Source organism: Andrographis paniculata, unplaced genomic scaffold (assembly GCF_009805555.1).
Source record: "Andrographis paniculata isolate CXL003 unplaced genomic scaffold, ASM980555v1 Contig50END, whole genome shotgun sequence".
Lineage (NCBI taxonomy): Eukaryota > Viridiplantae > Streptophyta > Magnoliopsida > Lamiales > Acanthaceae > Andrographis > Andrographis paniculata.
The window spans coordinates 1,006,085-1,025,690 of record NW_026137585.1 but is presented as its reverse complement, the minus strand read 5'-3'; the positions used below and the strand labels follow the sequence as shown (position 1 = coordinate 1,025,690).

Below are 19,606 nucleotides of genomic sequence, written 5' to 3'. Positions count from 1 at the left end.
TTTTAGAGAGGTAAAAGAGAAGAAAGTCGTATAAATTAAAGAAAAATTACTGAATAAAAATTTATGATTTGCTCAAACTATAGATGTGTAATTTTATTTTTTTTCTTGCATCTATATTAGGCTCTTATTACATGTAACTTTTTATATACACGTAATAGTAATATAATATATTATTACATAATACATTTTATTCATCAATACAAAAGTTTGTATTTAATATAAAAAAAAATACATTATCTAAAAAGTATGGAGGCAACTATGTTGATAAAAAAGTCAATACAATGATGTACAGCAAGCACACAATATAAATATAAATAACACGTGTTAAATAAAATTACATAACAATGCTTTTTTTTTTTTTTAGATTATATTGCAACTTAAAATCAATAATGAATAATGTTTTATTTAATTATGATATATCCATTTTATATTAATATATAATAAATGTAACATATAAACGAATAATATATGATTTCAGTACGATTTATATTTAATTTCAACAAAATTGAACTGATTCTACTTCTACACTATGTAAGTTCTGAGAAAATTAACATGGCATTGAAATTTGAATTTTAGTGGGATTTGAGTTTTAAATGATAAAAAAATTGAATTTGATAATATTTAAATATATATTGATGTGACAAGCCCTCTTTTGGTATTCTTGACCACGGTGAGTGGTAAAAACAAAAATTTAAAATTTAAAAAACAAAAACAAAACAAACAGAGACAATAGAGAAATTCTCTCATGTTTCGAAAAAACTACTAGTACCGACCACTAGGCACTACCCGCGCCCTCCATCTATATCACAGGCCCCACTGCCACCGCCATCGCCGCCATAACCGCCACCGCCGCACACCATACCTCAACTTCTTAACCGACCCAACCATTATTCTCCAAGATCCATCAACAACTACGCTGAGCAGAGAAACAACCTCGGCGGGGGCAGTTATATATGGCTTCCCCTGGCAATCCCAATCCCCCCGCCGGCGCCTCATTCGACATGCACAACTTCTACACAGCCTCCATTAATCCTCCGATCTTCGACACTAACGCCGCCACTACCTCTCTCTCCCAATCTCATTTACTCCAATCGCAGTCTCCATCTCCTTCCGCCTCCTCTCCTCCGCCGCCAACGTCGCATTTCAGCTACTTCCACGACTTCGCCCCGCATTTCAATCTTCCGCCGCCTCACCATGACTTCGGCGGCGCGCATCCGCTGATGTCGATGTCGTATTCTCCGACGTCGCCGGCCGAATTCTGTAACATTCCCAATTGGAATAACCCTAACCGCCACGGTGCTCATCTGATGGCGTTGTTGAACCCCCCGCCTACCCCTGAAACCCATAACCAAATCCAACCCACAGCCACAGCCCATGATTTACTCATTCGAAAAACTGAAACGGGGATGCCGAGCAGTAAGGTTCCTAAAGGACGACGCCTAATTGGTGATCGTTTGGCTTACGACATAGACGTTAGGTTGCCCGGCGAGGTGCAGCCTCAACTTAAGGTTTCTCCAATTACAAAATATAACTCTGATCCTAAGCTCGTTCTGGGAAGGCAAATTGCAGCTTCTAAGTTGTATATATGCTATGGACTGAGGAATGGTGCCATTCGGGTGATTAATCTCCATACTGGTTCGAAGTCATTGCTTAAGGGTGAATTTGCTCAGGTTGAGGTTCTTGCCGGTTTTGATTTTACAAGTTTGCGTGCTAATGTTTCCCTTGGGATGATAATTTCTTGCCAACTGATTGTGTAGTTTATTTATTTTGTCGAAAACACATGCGGGCATTGATGTTTATATTGGGATCGGATGTTAGTGAATTTTCTTTCAACTTGTTATTCTTGTGGATATTTTGGAGTAAAGATTTGACACCATTTGGATGGTTAATGTCAGATATTGCTTCAAGATCACTGTTTAGCGTCTTGTCAAGTGGTGAAATTGTTGGGTTTTTATTTTAAAAGTTTGTGTTATTTTATTGGGAAGGAATTTGGTTAGGTTCTTAAATAATGGGAGCCTTTCGTTTTATATTGGATGTTTGTGATTTTGCTGCACAATGTTATTCTTGTGGATATTGTGGAGTGAAAATCGACACCATTTGGGTGATTAATATCAAATACTGCATAGCTTCAAGATCATTGTTTAGGGTCTTGCTCAAGTTGTGAAATTGTTGGGCATCGATTTTAAGAGTATGTGTTATTTTATTGGGGGTGTAGTTTGGTTAAGTTCTTAAACAATGGGAGCCTTTCGATATATATTGGGCTTTTGGATGTTTGTGATTTTGTTGCACATTGCTTTTCTTGTGGATGCTCAATCTTCAGTTATGACCTAGCAATTTCTTTGTGTACTGAACGATTCTTTCAGAAGGTCACAGACATGGCTTTCTTTGCTGAGGATGTTCATCTTTTGGCTAGGTAGCCTCTGCGTCGGTTGATCTTGTGTTATCCATCTTTTGGTTGTACGCTTAATGTGAATGTGACGGTGCTTTGATGCAGTGTGGGTTTGGATGGTCATGTCTGTGTGTGGAAAATTATTGAATATCAAGAGAACGAGGTCGAGAGTCGAATTACTGGAAGGATGGTAGTTGCAATTCAAATTAATGCCGAAAGGAAACCTATTCACCCTAGAGTTTGTTGGCATTGCCAAAAACAAGTATTCCATATTTTGAATTTCACTCTCAACTTCAAACTGTTGTTTTGTTCTTCCTTTCTGGACCTGATTTGTATGATTAATGATTTTGCTTGCAGGAAGTTCTTGTCGTTGGGATTGGCAGACATGTTCTGAAGATTGATACTACAAAGGTCGGTGGAGGTGAAGCATGTCGGGTCGAAAAGTTGATCACAGGGGTCAAGCTTGTTGGAAGCCATAATGGAGAAGTGACCGACTTGTCCATGTGCCAGTCAGCTTTCTTGGTATCTGCTTCAGTAGATGGCACGGTTCGTTGTTTTCTTGTGCTTAAGCCTGTCTTAAGGAGCATATAAATTATTTAATACCTCTTGAATCCTTAGTATGATCAATTTTGATGTATCTATCCTTTTCATATGGATCTAATGTTGCTTATGGATAAAGCAATACTGCGTTAACTCCAATAATCTTAATGTATGTATATCCTTGGGATTAGTGGAATTTTATTTGGGCGGAATATATGACGTTGAAATTTAATAAGCGAATGCATATTTTAACTTAAAAGAGTTAATCAGACACTTGAGTAAGGGTTGAAGAACTAAAGGAGGGAAACCAGCTCCGGAAATGAACAAGATGGCATACAGTTGACGATAAGTGTCCTTAAGGACATGGATTTTATGCTCTTGATATTCTGGATCATATGCGCTAGCAAAGCACTTTGGAATATGACGTTTATTAGGAAGATCGGGGGGTTGAGTGGCATGCTAATCTAAAAGTGGAACTTTGTTTGACAAAAACAGAGCTAACCTCTTGAGTGGCATGCTCGATGTTCTAGTTATTTTACAATGAATGCTTTAATGCTGTGGATTAACCAACTCATCGTCTAGCGTGTCCCAAATTTGTCTTAATTTCCCTGGTCCCATTCTTTCTAGTGTCTATTGGATGTTGCCATTGACTCCAAACTTTTAATTTTCCTCCAAAAGACTGCATATATATGTTTATGTTGTTCCATGATCATCGGAAGTTAGTAACTAATAAATGTCCATTCTTTGACAATTGATTTTAAGTACAAAAAAACACATTATCTGACGATTGTGCAATATATTGTATATATTAATTTTGATGCATACCTAGTGCTTAAAAGATTTTATGTTTGTTATGTTAACCTAGATAAGTATGACAGAACTGATTCTTGGAGAATCTAAATAAGTTATTGAATCGAAGAAAATTAATTGGAATTTAGCCTTTTCATGCTCTGCACTTCCTCAATATCAATCTGTGGGAGATGAAAAACTACTTTCTTGTTTACATATTTAATGTTTGGCACTCTACAGTCATTCCTAAATTTTAAACAGCTGGAGAGGCTTCTGTTTACTTTTGCTTCTCTGATTGCAGGTAAAGGTTTGGGATGATAAGAAATTGCAACCAATTGTAGTTCTACAGCCTCATAATGGTCATCCTGTTAACACTGCTACATTTTTGGCTGCACCTAATAAGCCAGATCACTTCGTACTAGTTACTGGGGTAAATGCTAAAGAAGATTTTCAAATTCATCTCCTGTAGAATAAATTACATCCCAGTGTATACTACAGATTTGTTTTTGCAACAATGTCAGCTTTGCACGGACACGGACCGTGTTAAAAAAAAAAAATGTTGTTTTGAAATTGGGCTTTGCTTTCTGTTTATTCTACTTCACTCATCCTCAAAAGTACATGTGCAGGGGCCACTGAATAGGGAAGTCAAGATTTGGGTATCTCCCAATAATGGCACAATGTGGCATTGCACTCAGATGTTGGAATTAATGTGTTCAGAGACTCCGGTCGAAGAAGCTTTCTTCAATCAAGCTACTGCTTTGCCACTGGCTGGTCTCCTTGTGTTAGCAAATGCCAAAAGGAAGGCCATGTATGTTGTGCACTTGGAATATGGTCCTAGCGCAATATTGACCCAAATGGATTACATAGCTGAATTTTCTGTGACTATGCCGATACTGAGTGTTACTGGGACAAGTGAAATACTGCAAAATGGTGAGCACAATGTTAAGATATTCTGTGTTCAAACTCAGGCTATTCAACAGCATGATCTATTCTTAACACAGTGTCTTCCACCTCCAATGGAAAATATCAAGGATGATCATTCAGAGCCAAGTGCCAAAGAACTTGGTGATATAGACCATTCTAGCAATAAAAAAGTGGGGGCATTTGAAGCTAGTTCCTTGCCGGAAGCATCTGTTCAGGAGAACAGTTTGCATACAATGACATGTCCGGGTATTGATGCTGCTCCTGAGTTAGTTAATCAAAGCTCTATCTCTTCTCCTACTGCTCCTTCACCACTCCCTTTAATCCCCAAGTTCTCAGAAATGCCTTCTTCTTTTAGAAGCCCATTAAGCAGCTTGGATCATGGTTTATCGGCTAGAGTCCTTAGTTCAGGAATTATATTTGGTGATCTTTCGATTGACAGTCAAGGCAATGTTGATAGAAACTTCTCTGAGGGGGCTTCATTTGATACTCATTCAAGGAACAACAATACGAAGGTTTCTGAAGATGATTTCAAGAATGCTGCTCATTTGGTCACTCCTGCTGAAATATTGATGGCCAATCCGGTATCTGACGTAAAACACGTCGCTGAACCACCTACAGGTGATGCTGAACGAAAAAGTCAAGATACAGTAAATAGCAATGAGTCAAGGAATATTGATGTGGAGGAGAAAATTGTTGATGAATCAGGAGTTAAACCGAAGGATGATGTTGAGTCTCGAAGCCCAAAATTATCCAGTTTCTTGGAAGGAGCTGATATCAAGATTGATTTTTCTCGAACACTTAATTCATTATCCTGGGATTCAGGGCAAACCAGTATCGTCAAGGACACTAGTCAGTTTAATGAAACTGATGAGACTCAAACGATTGGTCGACAGCTAACTGCAGACGAAGCTCCTCAATCTGTGAACGATGATGTATCGAGGAAGCAGAATGAAAAAGGGGCTCAAGAACTATCTTCACCACTACCTCAACCTTCAGACAAGTCTAATGAACCATGTGTTAGCACTAATGCTCCAGCAGAAAGTGCATTTGCACCACAAATGTTATCAATGCAAGAATCGCTGAATCAGGTGATTTTCAATTCCTTGAGCACTTCTATTTTTCGATTTGAGACAACCCCATCTGTAGTGAATTTGTCATTTCAGAATGAATTATTATTCTGATTCTAGTTTGCTTTATGCACTTTTGTTATATGCAGCTTGTGGCTATGCAAAAAGAAATGCAGAAGCAGATGGCAGGCATGGTTGCCAACCCAGTTACCAAAGAAGTTAAAAGACTCGAGGCGACCTTGGGACGTAATGTGGAGAAAATGATCAAATCATATGCCGATGCACTGTCGCTTCGTTTTCAAGAAGAGAGTACGAAACAGAACAAGGCAATGCGAGAGTGTGTGGATCATTTAACAAATATGATCAAAAATTGCTCAAACAAAGATATATGCTTAGGTATAGAGAAGGCCATAAAGAAAGAAATGACGTCGTTGGGGAAATCTGTAGCACAGGAAGTTACTACTTCCATTGAGAAAACAATATCCGCTTCTATTGCAGAGAGCTTCCAGGTAAAAAACTTAAGACTGCGATATTCGAATGATTTTAATCATTGCTTGAAACTTTCATGATTTGTATGAACAGAGAGGGGTAGGTGATAAAGCTGTCAATCAACTTGAAAAATCTGTAAGCTCCAAACTTGAAGTCACAGTTGCTCGGCAGATTCAAGTGCAGTTTCAAACCTCTGGCAAGCAAGCTCTTCAGGTATAAATTTACCTCGTCTGTTGTGTGATTTTTAGTAATAAAAATTGACTATGCTGTCACAGTTTACTTAAATGAAGGTCTTTCCATCGACATAGTAACCAAGATGTTCTTGAATCAACCTGGCATCGAGATCTTTGTTGCTTTTAGCTCAATCTCGTTGAACTTGTTGCATGAGTATTGAACTCAAGCTTGAAAACTTTCTTTTTTTTTCTAAAGTTGATTTTCTTACGTTTGTTATTGATATAATATATCAACAGTCAATTATTAACAATGTATACGATGTAAATCCACGTTAACATACGTTTCTATTCGTATAAAACCAACCGAAGATGAGCTTGAGCTCGGCGTGAGTAAAGTTTGAGGTCAAAACTCTTGAGTTAAGTTTTCATCAACTATCCAGCACCCCTTCCTCCTACTTGTTTTAAAATTTTTCGAATCCAATTAATCTATTTGGATGCCGCAATTATAATTATAATTGTGTTCCCCTTCTCTATATCTTAGCTTTAATCCCCTGTGCAGGAAACTCTGAAGTCGAGCCTGGAAGCATCCGTGATTCCTGCATTTGAAAAGTCATGCAGGTCCATGTTTGAGCAGGTTGACGCCACATTTCACAAAGGAATCGCCGATCATACATCCGCAGCTCAGCAGCACTTTGGGGCTTCACATGCTCCATTAGCAGTTGCTCTACAGGTACAAAAGAAACTGTTACAATTATATACATTTAAACTTTAGGAGGACAATTTACGGATGCCTTTTAGACTTCACTCGTGTCTTTGGTTTTCATTTCAGGATGCTATAAATTCCGCATCATCAGTGACTCAAACTTTAAGCAGTGAGATTCTCGATGGTCAAAGAAAATTGTTAGCACTTGCTGCTACCGGAACAAATTCAACAAATCCATTGGTTAATCAACTGAGTACTGATCCTCTGGCCATCCTCCTAGAAAAGGTTTGTCTGCTCTTCCTTCATTGATAAAAGTGGAATCGAGCGTATGAACCTGTCAAAAAATTATAAACCATTAGAATGATGCGTGACAATCTTGAAGTTCCGTATGGAGATTTCAGCCTGTAACTGAATTATGTCGATTTTATCGTGCCAATTGCTATGGTCTGACTTCAGATTGAAAGTTGTGGCAATGGTGAAAGTGAAATCGAAACATGACTGTCTTATGGTACTATTTGTTGCTTTGCCCCATAGCTATATATTCTAAAATTGAGATTTTGCTCTGTAATCTCAGGCGTCTGTAGATCCGAAGAAAGAGCTCTCCCAACTGATAACCGAGCATAAATACGAGGAAGCTTTCACCATTGCTCTGCAAAGGAGCGACGTTGCTATTGTATCATGGCTATGCTCGCAGGTACAAATTGTAATCGCTGCTCATCATCTCCATTGCCATTATAATCATATGAACAAGAATTTTCTGTTTTCCTATCGACATCCATTAGAAATATCTCCGTAAATTCATTCATATATAAATTTAAATTGTGTACTCTGTCGCTTGCATTTAACTTTAACAGGTTGATATACCGGGGATTTTGACGACGGATCCTGTCGTTCTGAGCCAAGGCGTGCTTCTGTCGCTCCTGCAGCAGCTGGCGTGCGATATCAGCAACAGGACCTCCGAAAAACTCGGGTGGATGAGAGACATCCTAGCCGCCATAAATCCAACCGATCCGGTGGTCATCATCCACGTGCAACCTATCCTGGAGCAAGTGAATCAAATTCTGAATCACCATCGCAGCCTCCCCAGCACCACCAGCGTCGAACTGTCGAGCATTCGGCTGATCATGCACGTCCTTAATTCGATGCTCATGACCTCCAAATGACCGGGAAATCGACCACGGCAGCTCCATCTCCAAGTTTGTACAAATTTTTTTGGCTTAGGAAATTCTCTAGAGCTGAATCTCTTGCTGGTATTTTTGTTTCCCTAACTTTGTAGGGAAAAAAAAAGAGTTTTTTTTGGAGCAAAAGCTGGGTTCTTTTTTGATGCAATTTTTGAATATAGGGCTGTGTTTACATAAGATTTTTTTTGGAAGTTTAAGAAAAATTTGAAAATAGTAAAAAATTTATTATTTTATGTGATATTTTGCGAATAAAAATAATATTCTATCTAATATTTTTAAGTGTTAAAATTTTTAAAATATATATATATAAACAAAATTTAGAATTTTGAGAACTCATAAAAAATATTGACACAAAAAATCTGTATTAATATAAGGTGGTTGTTCCTATTTTAATAAAATCGAATACTCAATCCCATCAACACACCACATCCCCTATCTTTTACACACATAATTGTGTGTATATATGCACATTATGTTGATAGAATTTATTTTTGGGACAAAAGATCCCATGGACTAACAGTATAAGTATAAATAAATAATATATATCCATTTTATGAATAATTATATTTTTTAATAATTTATTTATAATAAATAATTTTATTCAATTTTAATTTTATTATTTCTATTTTAATAAATAGTAATAATTAATTTTTTATTATTATTTTTATTTATCCTATTACTTTTTTATTAACTATTTAATAAATTTTTCATAATATATTCACTTTATTATTACTTATTCTATTTTTATAATATTAAAATATTATTATTTTTTAATTTGAATATTATAGTATAAATAGTTCGAAAAAAGAATTAATATAATACAAATATATAATTATTATAAGATAAGCATAGCATGACAAAGCATAATTTGAAAATATAACTCTACAAGACATTCTAAGAATCAACAAAGCATTTATTATTCATTCGAATTTAGTATATTCTTAGTATATATATTATTAGTTAAGGTTGAATATAAATGATAGTTAACTTAATTATGGTATGTTCTCTTTCATGTTCAATAATTTTTTATACAATTAATACAAACATTAGTGTCTTCATTCAATACAAAAATATACATATTTTCATATTAATATTATATAAATAAATAAAATATATAATACTCGCATAATATATATATAAAATATATATTTTATGTATTTATAAAAATAAAATAATTTAAAATAAAATACTCTCTACATCCTACATACTATGTCCACGTTGCCGTTTCTGTCTGTTCTACATACATGTCACTTTATTTTTTTGAAAAATAATTATACACTTTAATCTCATTTTAAATTTTTAATTTTTTTTTAAAAAAATTTAATTAAACTAATGAATTACCTTAATCTTAATTTATAATTATTTATATTATTGGATAATTATTTTCACTAATACATTCTTAATTATCTACTAATTATACCCCTCCTAAAATACCGTGTCTACAGTGTAGCATAGCAGACATGAGACATAGCAGACATGAGACGGAGGGAATATTATTTATTATATTATCAATATATTTTTCAATACTTAACACTAAAATATTTCAAATAAAAAACACTAAATAAAGACAGTACGAACAAATTCATTATGTTTAATAATTACATTTAATTAAAAATATCATTAAAAGATAAAAATAATAAAACTCAGTCCGAGATTATGACGGCAATAATAGCGTGTGATTGTCGTATTGGAATAGTTTGAATCTCGGCCGACTTTGGATTTATTGTGTATATTTATACACCGAATCAATAATTCATTTTTAAGAATGCAATTAAAATAGAATATCATCATTTCGTATTGTCGCTTACTTATACTCCCTCCCTCCGTCCCGGATACTATGTTCACGTCACTTTCATTTTTCGAAAAATGATTACATACTTTAATCTCATTTTAAATTTTTTAATTTTTTTTTTTTTTTAATTTTAATTAAACTAATTAGTTATCTTAATCGTAATTTATAATTATTTATATTATAAGATAATTATTTTTACTAATATATTCTTAATTATCTACTAATTACACTCCTGTTAAAATACCGACACAGTATCTGAGAATAAGAGAGTATTTATTTTATTTTATTTTTAACTTTTTTATTAATGATGATTTTTGCAGGGTTGTGCAGTTCATATGTTAGATATATAAAATTCAATACAATGGTGATAATATAAAAATATAGATACAATATATAATTTATATTAATATAATATAAATAAAAAAGTAAGATATAATAACACAATACACCGTATAAAGACAGCCTATATGAAAAGTATATTCAATTATATAAATATATTTAATATAATTTTTTAAATAAATATTTTTAAAATTAAATATAGTTTCTTTAAAATAGTATTTTATAATTCCTAATTTTTTCTCTAAAAATATTAAATTAAAATATATAATTTTAAATTATATGAAATTCATCCTTATATATTTATATTATCTCAAATAATTATTTTAATTCAAAATTTACTATTCAAAACAATAAATCTTACTCCAAAATTTACAGAGAAACAGACTTAAAGAAACGAAGATAAGAGAAAATACAATTAAATTTTAAATTAAAATAACATTTAAATAAATTTTGAGTAAAAAATTAATTGTTTATGTAATATATTAATTAAATAATAACTGATTAATTTGAATTTTTTTTAAAAAAAAAATGTAATAAATATTAGGAAAATCACACCATTGTAAAAATAATAAAAATAAAAAATAAAAATCCCCGGTTTCTTTATTAATTAGAAGATATCACTTCCATGAAAGACTAATCATCATGAAGCTTGATATAGGCAAAAACAATAAATAAATAAATAAACTTTTAACTCAATTTGACTTGTTACGCTTAATAATAGCAATCCACAATTATTGGCGTGTTATATATATATATATATATATATATATATATAATATGGATACATTCTCTAATTATTCAATTTTTTTTATTTACTGTAAATTAATTGTATTGAAGATTCATGAAAAAAGAAATATAAAAAAAAAAAAAATTGGTTAGAATCATTTGTGTGTTTTTTTTTCTATATGTATTTAACATAACTACCATTTTATAAAAAAAAAAAAAAAAAAAATGATTAATATAAAAAATATTATTAAGAAAATACATAATTAGGTATATAAAATATTATCTATAATATTTTTACAATTCCCCATTTGTTATAACAAAATATTTAAAACTATACATATAATGAACTTGTTCAATTTGTATTAGATGAATTTATATTGTTAATATAAAAATAATATTTTATATGTAACTATTAATTAGTTATAAGTAAATAAAATATATATTATATTTTCGAAATAATATTTATTAACAATAGTATACAACAAATGAACAAATACATTGTATTAATGCAAGCAATAAGTGAATGCAAAAAGACCACACATAATAATGGAACTAGTGGCCAAATGGCTAAACATTAAATGAAAAAAAAGGTATGGACATTTGCCAATATTATCTTTTCTATATTTAAATTTAAATGTTAAATCATTTTATTTTAGTGAAATATTTATTATTAGTTATTGAAATTTACATAAAATACTTTTAAAAATTGTAAAATTATATGATAGAATAATTTTTCACTGTTTTAAAAATATTTTTTAAAAGAAATTATAATTTTTATTGAAAAATAGGTGTATTTTATTATTATTATTGAGAATAGTATAATATTCTCTCCTAAAAATATCTACATTATTGTAGATAAAAAATTTACAAAAAGTATAATTAATAATAAATAAAAATAATTATTATATAATAAAATAATTATATATTAAAATTAAGATAATTAATTAATTTATATAAAATTTATAAATTACAAAAAATTTAAAAGATAATTAAAATATATAATGTGAAGTAAATATTTTTTAAAGAAAATTCTATAAAATAAATATTTTTATTGTATTTAAAGTTAGTACTAAATGTTAAGTTTTTTTATATACTATGTATTATCATATTTTAATTAAAAAAAAAAAAAAAACTATTCTCTCTTCTCTTGTTTTTTTTCTTAAACAAACATATTTTAAACATGCTAATTTTTTATTTTTTATTTTTAATTAGATGAACAAATCTCTCTCTCTCTATGTATATATATGTTTTTTATGTATTGTTAATAAAGTGTTTAAGAATATAATTAGAAACGACAATGGTGTGGGTTTAAAAGATAATAAAAAAAATAAAATTATAAATTTAGATAATATAAATTGTTATAAAAAATTATAATATAAATTTTTATAATTGCTAAATTTAAGTAAGTTCGAAACAAAATCGAGTTAAGAGGGAGTTTTTTATCACACTCGTAACTCGTTTTGGTTTATAAAATTTGAAGTCCGAGCGGGTCGGGGCAAAGACCCGCCCCGGTTAACATTCGTAAATATATATTTCCCCTCGTCATTTCCCTGTCTGCAAACCACAATCACAGCTCCATCGTCTCCCCCACACCCACACACTTATATATACTTATATATATATATATAGGGAGGGTCGACACACAGACAAAGAAACAGACAGACAGAGAAAGGGTCACCATCAACCTCGCAAACAAAAAAACGATTCAGAGTTCTGATTTGCAGCTAGCACGAGTTTCCATGGACGCATCTTCCTCCCCTCTCCAATTTTAATTTCCTGCAGAGATAATAATCCCAACCATTTCATTCATTGGCCTACGCACCTCTCTCTCTTATCTATCTCTCTATAAATGTAATGCTGTATCTTCCTAGAATTTCGCACAAAAATGGAGCGCAACAGCAGCAGTAATGGCGGCAACGGCTCCAAGAGCACTGACCTAATTTCATCCCCAAATGCCAGCTTCGAAGTCGCCGGTGACTCTGACGACCTCGTCCAAAGAACAGGTAAAGCAATTGGTTAATCAGGTATAGTTTCTACTAAGGTAATTAGTCTGATCGGAAACTGATTTATAGTCGATTTGCAGGGACGTTCTGGACGGCGGCTGCGCATGTGATTACCGGAGTTATTGGAGCAGGAGTGCTGTCTCTCGCATGGAGCACGGCTCAATTAGGATGGATCGCCGGTCCTCTGGCTATCGTCGTCTTCGCCGCCATCACTCAGGTTTCGATTTTCCTTGTTTGCGACTGCTACAGGTCGCCGGATCCGATCGACGGTCCGGCGCGACACCGATCCTTCATTGAAGCTGTCAAGTTCTACTTAGGTCAGTCAGTTTTGGTTAGTCAGTCCGTTATATGAATCAGTTAGACAGTCACGTTGTTTGCCATGGCGTTCGAAATTGGAATTACCAGAGCTCGGATTTCTTTTTCGGTTGTGTGCAGGGAAGAAGCAGCAGCTGATCTGTGGATTGTTTTTGATGGAGAGCTTCTACGGATGTGGAATCGCCTACACCATTGTTACAGCTTCCAGCGTCAAGTAAGATCATCTTTAGGGTTTAATTTCCAGCTATTTAAAATCCTGCAAGCTTTCTCTACAAATCGACCTGAAATCTGATAAACAAAAACACAGAGCGATTTTGAGGTCGGATTGTTACCACGACAGAGGCCACGACGCTGATTGCAGATACGGCGACTACAAGTTCATGCTGATTTTCGGTTTGAGTCAGATCATAGTTTCTCAAATCCCTGATTTCCACAACATGGCTTGGCTCTCCGTCGTCGCCGCAATCATGTCGTTCTGCTACGCTTCCATCGGATTCGGACTCGGATTCGCAGCCGTCATTGGTACAAGTTTAACTACCATTCATCGTATTCTTCTTCTTCTCTACCGCAAAGCTGAATCGATAATTCAATTATTTCCAGAAAACAAGGAGATAAAAGGAAGCATAAGCGGTGTACCGGGAAACACTTCTGCTCAAAAAACATGGCATATTTTTCAGGCGCTCGGAGACATCGCTTTCGCTTATCCATACACACAAATCGTCCTCGAAATTCAGGTGAAATGCACTAATCTCCAATTTGTTCAACAACCTAACCAGCCATCAATCGATACCACGAATTTATTCAGCAAATACATACATACATATATATGAATGTGCAGGACACTCTGAAGTCGCCTCCAGCGGCAAACCAGACGATGAAGAAGGTGACGATGTCGGCAATTCTGATCACGACATTTTTCTACCTCTGCTGCGCCTGCTTTGGCTACGCGGCGTTCGGCGACGCCACTCCGGGCAACCTCCTGACCGGATTCGGATTCTACGAGCCGTTTTGGCTGGTGGACTTCGCCAACGCCTGCATCATTCTCCACCTCGTCGGTGGATACCAGGTTCCTTCCATCTACAACTACTCTGCTTTCCTCAACCGAAAATCTAATTTATAATTTGAATAAACAAACGTGTTCTATCGAATTTCGACTTTCCGGCGGGCAGGTATACAGCCAGCCGGTGTTTGCATTCGCGGAGAGGTGGATATCGAGGAAGTTTCCAGAGAGCAGGAAGTCATACAAATGGGGTGGAATCGGGGTGAATCCATTGCGGGTGTGCTTTAGGACAGCGTACGTGGTGTCGACGACGGGGATAGCGATGTTGTTCCCGTACTTCAACCAGGTATTGGGGGTGTTGGGGGCTTTGAATTTTTGGCCGCTGGCAGTGTACTTCCCCGTGGAGATGTACTTAGTGCAGTCGAAGACACGGGCGTGGTCCAGAAAATGGGTGTTTCTTCAGGGAGTTAGTGCGCTGTGTTTTGTGCTGTCTTTGGTTGGTTTGATTGGCTCTGTTGTAGGATTGATGAGAGCCAAATTCACCTCCTCCTCATGAACACCAAAATATACATATGTATATGTGTGTATATATACACGGAGAGGAGAGAGAGAAGAAAATGATTAAAAAGGGGGGATTTAGGTTAATGCAGTGTTAGTTTGTTACATTGGTTGAAGAAAATAATATTGGGAAGTATATGGTTTGATTTGGTTTGGTTTTTTCTTCAAAGAAAAAATATGTTTGTTTAGTCTCTACAACTTAAAAAAAATATATATATAATTAATTAAGTATTGAATTAGTTCTACATTTCAAAAAAAATTTGATAGAAATAGTCCTTAACTTGGTAGATAGTATTGTAGCGTAATCACACTAAGCTAACTATGAACTCACGGTCACATGTTCAATCTTACGCTACCGGACCATCATTTACGGGATTCAAGGTATTGTTTTATTTAGTCTTGGTATAGTAGTCATAGAATAAATGTAAGTTTAGTGTTACTAGATATGATCATGTTTACATTTATACATAAATATCGAGGCTTCGTTGAATAGTGAATTTTGAAGTTTAAATTTTGATTATTTATTTATTTTTTTTAAAGTTAAAAATAATAAAATGTTAGAGTATTAAGTTGCTTTCTAAAATAAAATAAATTTTTAATATGATATTTAGAAAATATATATTGTTTGATAAAAACTATTGAAATTTCTGAACATATGTATGTAAATAATTCTAAAGAAAAATATGTATCTAAACAATTCTAAAGATTATCACTTATCTAGAATGGGATTAGCAGCCCCTCCTTTCATGCCCCACCGTTTATAAGAATCAACGCTAATAGTTTCTAACTTGCGTGATAGTCTTCCCAATGCTATTTTGGAAAGATATGTCAGAGATTAAAAAGGAAAAGAAGAAGATTTTTGGTTTTGAACTTGCTAATATATTTCAAAATCAATTATTGCATTGTTTCCTTGATTTAGGAGTTAATATACAAATTTTGGCTAATAAAAAAATGAACAAATGGGCTTGGGATAATATATTGGGCCCATGTTCTCATCCCTATCACTGTTGCCTTTGCCACTTTTGGTTGCCTTACTCAAATCACTATGTATACATAAAAATACAAAATTGTGTTTACACGTGATAGTTGCAATTTAACAATATTATTCATACAAGTCTGATAAGCAACACAAATTGATAAATACCATAACAAAAAGTTACAAAATCTATATTTAAAAGAGATGAGCAATCAGCACACAATTATAAGAAAAAGAATAATAAATCAAAAAGGCAAATAAATCTTTCAGTGATTCAAACTTGTATGGAATGAAATTCTTTTATATATTTACTCGGTTTTGAACATTTCTTTCATATCAGGTGTTTTATTGATTTCCAAATCAACCCATCTTGATAACTGAATTTACTCTCAGCTATTTAAAAATATATATAATAATAATAATAAATAAAAACTAAAATAATTAGTAATAATAATAAAATAATTCTAAAAAAGGTCCGATGCAAAACAAACCTAGACGCAATCTTGCTTGATTTTCAAGCCAATATTTTATTATATTTATTTATGTCTAAATTCTAAAAAAAAAGTTAAATAAAATAATTGTAGTGCACTTTTTCCACCGCCAAAAAGCTCTAAAAGAAATGTTATCTGACACTCAGATTCTCAAATCTTGAATTAATCCTCCCTTAAAGATGGAATAATACTCTTATCCTACGGTTGAGATACAACCAGGATCTGAGATCCTCGGAGCATCTAATAATTACCTAGTACATGGTATGACACGCGGCTCACATATTTCGTGACACAGTAACTTCCTCACACTCTATCGGATTGCAAAATAGAGAAAGCTAGCGGCGTCTATATATAGGCGATTCTGAGCCCTCCTTGCATAGGAAAAGCCCATTTCAATCCTTTCCAGTGGTCTCCCTCTCGCCTGCGGCTCCAGAGCAACGGTAAGAACTCTGCTTCTTTCGATATTTTTTTTATTATTTTTTTCTGTGTGTGGTGTTTGAGCGATTACTATGATTTTGTGCGGTGATTTTGATCGGTGAGATTCTTAGGGTTTGGGGGTGTGTTGGTGGTTTTTGATTTGATTTGATTGTTGAGAAGACGGTGGATGTTGTGCTTCGTGCGTTAAGAGCACTCATGTCGCTGGTGCGTTCATTTGGCTGCGAACCTCGGCTCGACGTGTAGGTTTTGTGATGGAGTCTGTGTTGATTTTGTTTTGGTGAAAGCGTGGAATTTGACGTTTTTTTTTTTTCTTTTCGGAGATTGAGGGTTACTGAAATGGATTGTTGATCAGATTAGGGTTTGTTGTTGGTAAATGGCAATGCTAATTCTGCTTATGACTTCGAAGAATGATTTCTAAGTTCCATATCTGCCATAGCATGTGTGAATCTGCCAATCCTGAAGAAATAACATCGATACAGAGCAGATGCTTTAGAATTCAACTAATTTCGATGTACACAATGTTTTTTTCACTGATTTTACTGTTACCTTCTTACAGTAACTGTTTCTGTGATGGCTTCAAAGCGAATCCAGAAGGAATTGAGGGACTTGAAAAAGGACCCTCCTGCTTCTTGCAGTGCTGGTGTGTATTTATTTTGTTCTTTCCGAGATTCCATTTCATGAAAAATATTACATTTGTTGATGAAAGCTCTTGATTGGTATCGGTAGGCTATATTAGCTGTTGCCCTGCGATTAATTTGTTTTTCGAATTTATTGATGAGATGATGATCGTATGGTTCAGTTAAAAGAAATTAATCTCCATTGTGCATTACGAACACAAAACAGAGTGATACGTCGAATTACCTGTCGTATTGTAATTAATCATTGTTGAAGGGCCATATATTATTGCATCCTTTTTAGCTTTTTGGTCTTGATCATTAATTTCTTGGATGCTTTGCATCCTTTATCTTAACAGGTGAATATTTGCTGCAATGATAAGATATGTGACAAATTTCATCCTTAAAACTTTGTGTCACTTTCACTGTGGTAGATAGTTTTTGTGTGTTGATTCTTCTTGTTTAATTTCGACATACACATAATTTATGCTCTTTATGTTTATGCAGGGCCCGTTGGTGAGGATATGTTCCATTGGCAAGCTACGATTATGGGTCCAACAGACAGCCCATTTGCTGGTGGGGTCTTTCTCGTATCTATTCATTTTCCGCCCGATTATCCATTCAAACCACCCAAGGTAAATGTGCTTTATATAGTTTGAGACCTCGTAAAGTTTTGTCCTAACCATTTCATTGTGGGAACACTACTTAACCACGACTTGATTTTGATTAAAATTATTGGTTTAATTTGTATCGAGAGGATGCTCTGTTTAGACACAGGCTTTCGGAGTTTTGAAACAAATTAAGAATAGTAAAGAATCTAGTGTTTGACGTGGTGTTTTAACTGAGGTAAATGCTTTAGAAATCTATGTATAGAAAGCCCCATTTCATTTAGTATGTCCGTGCTTGCAATAACTAGTTATTTCGGTTTTCTGCAAGTATCATTTGGCAATTTGTTGAACCAATGGGAACAAATGTTCGAGACATGGTAAAATACTAGTATAATTTTAGCAATATTCTAAACCATAATGAATTTAAACATTTCAAGGAAGTGTTATTACTACTGCGCACTTTTTAAAAATTATAATTGGTTTTTGCTTGTCCGTCGAGCAGGTGTCATTCAAAACTAAGGTTTACCATCCAAACATCAACAGCACTGGCAGTATTTGCCTGGATATCCTCAAAGATCAATGGAGCCCTGCCCTTACCATTTCTAAGGTATTACTCTCAATCATATGACAATAAAATTGAAATTATTCGATGATCATAGTTTTGATGTAATCCTAACATTGCTACACACCCCTAGAAATGCATCACCACATAAAAAATACGCAAACAACATTATATTGTGTGGGCATATTTGGTATGTTGAGACCAATTGTATATGTTACTGTACACAAGCATATATGTTTGTTTGTTTTATCTTTTTAGGAAAAATGAAATTGGATTCTAGATGTTTGGATGATGATGATCTTGTCTATGTAGGTGCTGCTCTCCATCTGTTCCTTGCTGACAGACCCGAACCCGGATGATCCTCTCGTCCCGGAGATCGCGCATATCTGCAAGACGGACAGAGCCAAATACGAGGCAACAGCTCGCTCGTGGACTCAGAAGTATGCCATGGGATGAATTGATCGTCCAGTCTGGGAATCCTGCTGCCCCTATTTCTTGGGTAAAAATAAGAATATGAAGCCGGAGTAGTGTAGTGCATGCATCATTGGTCTGGTCATCGTAGTAGTATAATATTGTGGTTAGGCTATTTCTATTAATACCTATCCTACCCTATTCTCCCTCGTGGATTTATTTATTTGGTCGCTACTCATTTGCCACCTCTTCTGTTATCTATTATCTATCTATCTGCCTGCTTTCTAGACTAAATTGTGTTTTATTTATAATATATATATATAATGTATACGAGCTCCTCGGTGATTATTATTATTATTATTATTATTTATTAGAGATATATATATATAATACGATACATCTCACTCACCTATTTTGTTATTAACATAGACTAGAAGTAGTGGAGTATAAATTTTTTGGGCTCCAGTCTCCATTTATTACATGAAATTCGATTTAATTCCAGCCCAGTCTGTCTCTGT

The 19,606-nt window shown here is 34.0% G+C and overlaps 3 protein-coding genes across 6 annotated transcripts; all 3 read left to right on the top strand.

Moving 5' to 3' along the window:
- Positions 1 to 773: 773 nt before the first annotated feature.
- Positions 774 to 8,437, top strand: LOC127253143 (enhancer of mRNA-decapping protein 4-like). Of its 4 annotated transcripts, XM_051277572.1 has the most exons (13): positions 779 to 1,670; positions 2,364 to 2,413; positions 2,495 to 2,651; positions 2,747 to 2,935; positions 4,020 to 4,148; positions 4,345 to 5,260; positions 5,348 to 5,730; positions 5,859 to 6,218; positions 6,292 to 6,411; positions 6,931 to 7,101; positions 7,201 to 7,359; positions 7,649 to 7,768; positions 7,929 to 8,436. In XM_051277572.1, the coding sequence occupies exons 1-13, from the start codon at positions 954 to 956 to the stop codon at positions 8,235 to 8,237; spliced, it is 3,780 nt and encodes a 1,259-aa protein (XP_051133529.1). In that variant the 5' UTR covers positions 779 to 953; the 3' UTR covers positions 8,238 to 8,436. The 4 variants fall into 4 exon arrangements, with proteins under 4 accessions (XP_051133530.1, XP_051133528.1, XP_051133529.1 ...); XM_051277571.1 differs by having other exon boundaries at positions 778 to 1,670; positions 2,367 to 2,413; positions 4,345 to 5,730; XM_051277570.1 differs by having other exon boundaries at positions 4,345 to 5,730.
- A 4,234-nt stretch (positions 8,438 to 12,671) lies between these two features.
- LOC127253268 (probable amino acid permease 7) lies at positions 12,672 to 15,176 on the top strand. The gene is made up of 7 exons (XM_051277750.1): positions 12,672 to 13,115; positions 13,196 to 13,432; positions 13,551 to 13,644; positions 13,738 to 13,952; positions 14,031 to 14,164; positions 14,269 to 14,496; positions 14,600 to 15,176. Exons 1-7 carry the CDS (start codon positions 12,998 to 13,000, stop codon positions 14,984 to 14,986), a joined length of 1,413 nt encoding a protein of 470 aa, XP_051133707.1. The 5' UTR covers positions 12,672 to 12,997; the 3' UTR covers positions 14,987 to 15,176.
- Positions 15,177 to 16,732: 1,556 nt separating this feature from the next.
- LOC127253270 (ubiquitin-conjugating enzyme E2-17 kDa-like) lies at positions 16,733 to 19,416 on the top strand. The gene is made up of 5 exons (XM_051277751.1): positions 16,733 to 16,895; positions 17,450 to 17,533; positions 18,015 to 18,142; positions 18,618 to 18,722; positions 18,990 to 19,416. The coding sequence occupies exons 2-5, from the start codon at positions 17,464 to 17,466 to the stop codon at positions 19,131 to 19,133; spliced, it is 447 nt and encodes a 148-aa protein (XP_051133708.1). The 5' UTR covers positions 16,733 to 16,895; positions 17,450 to 17,463; the 3' UTR covers positions 19,134 to 19,416.
- Positions 19,417 to 19,606: the final 190 nt, after the last annotated feature.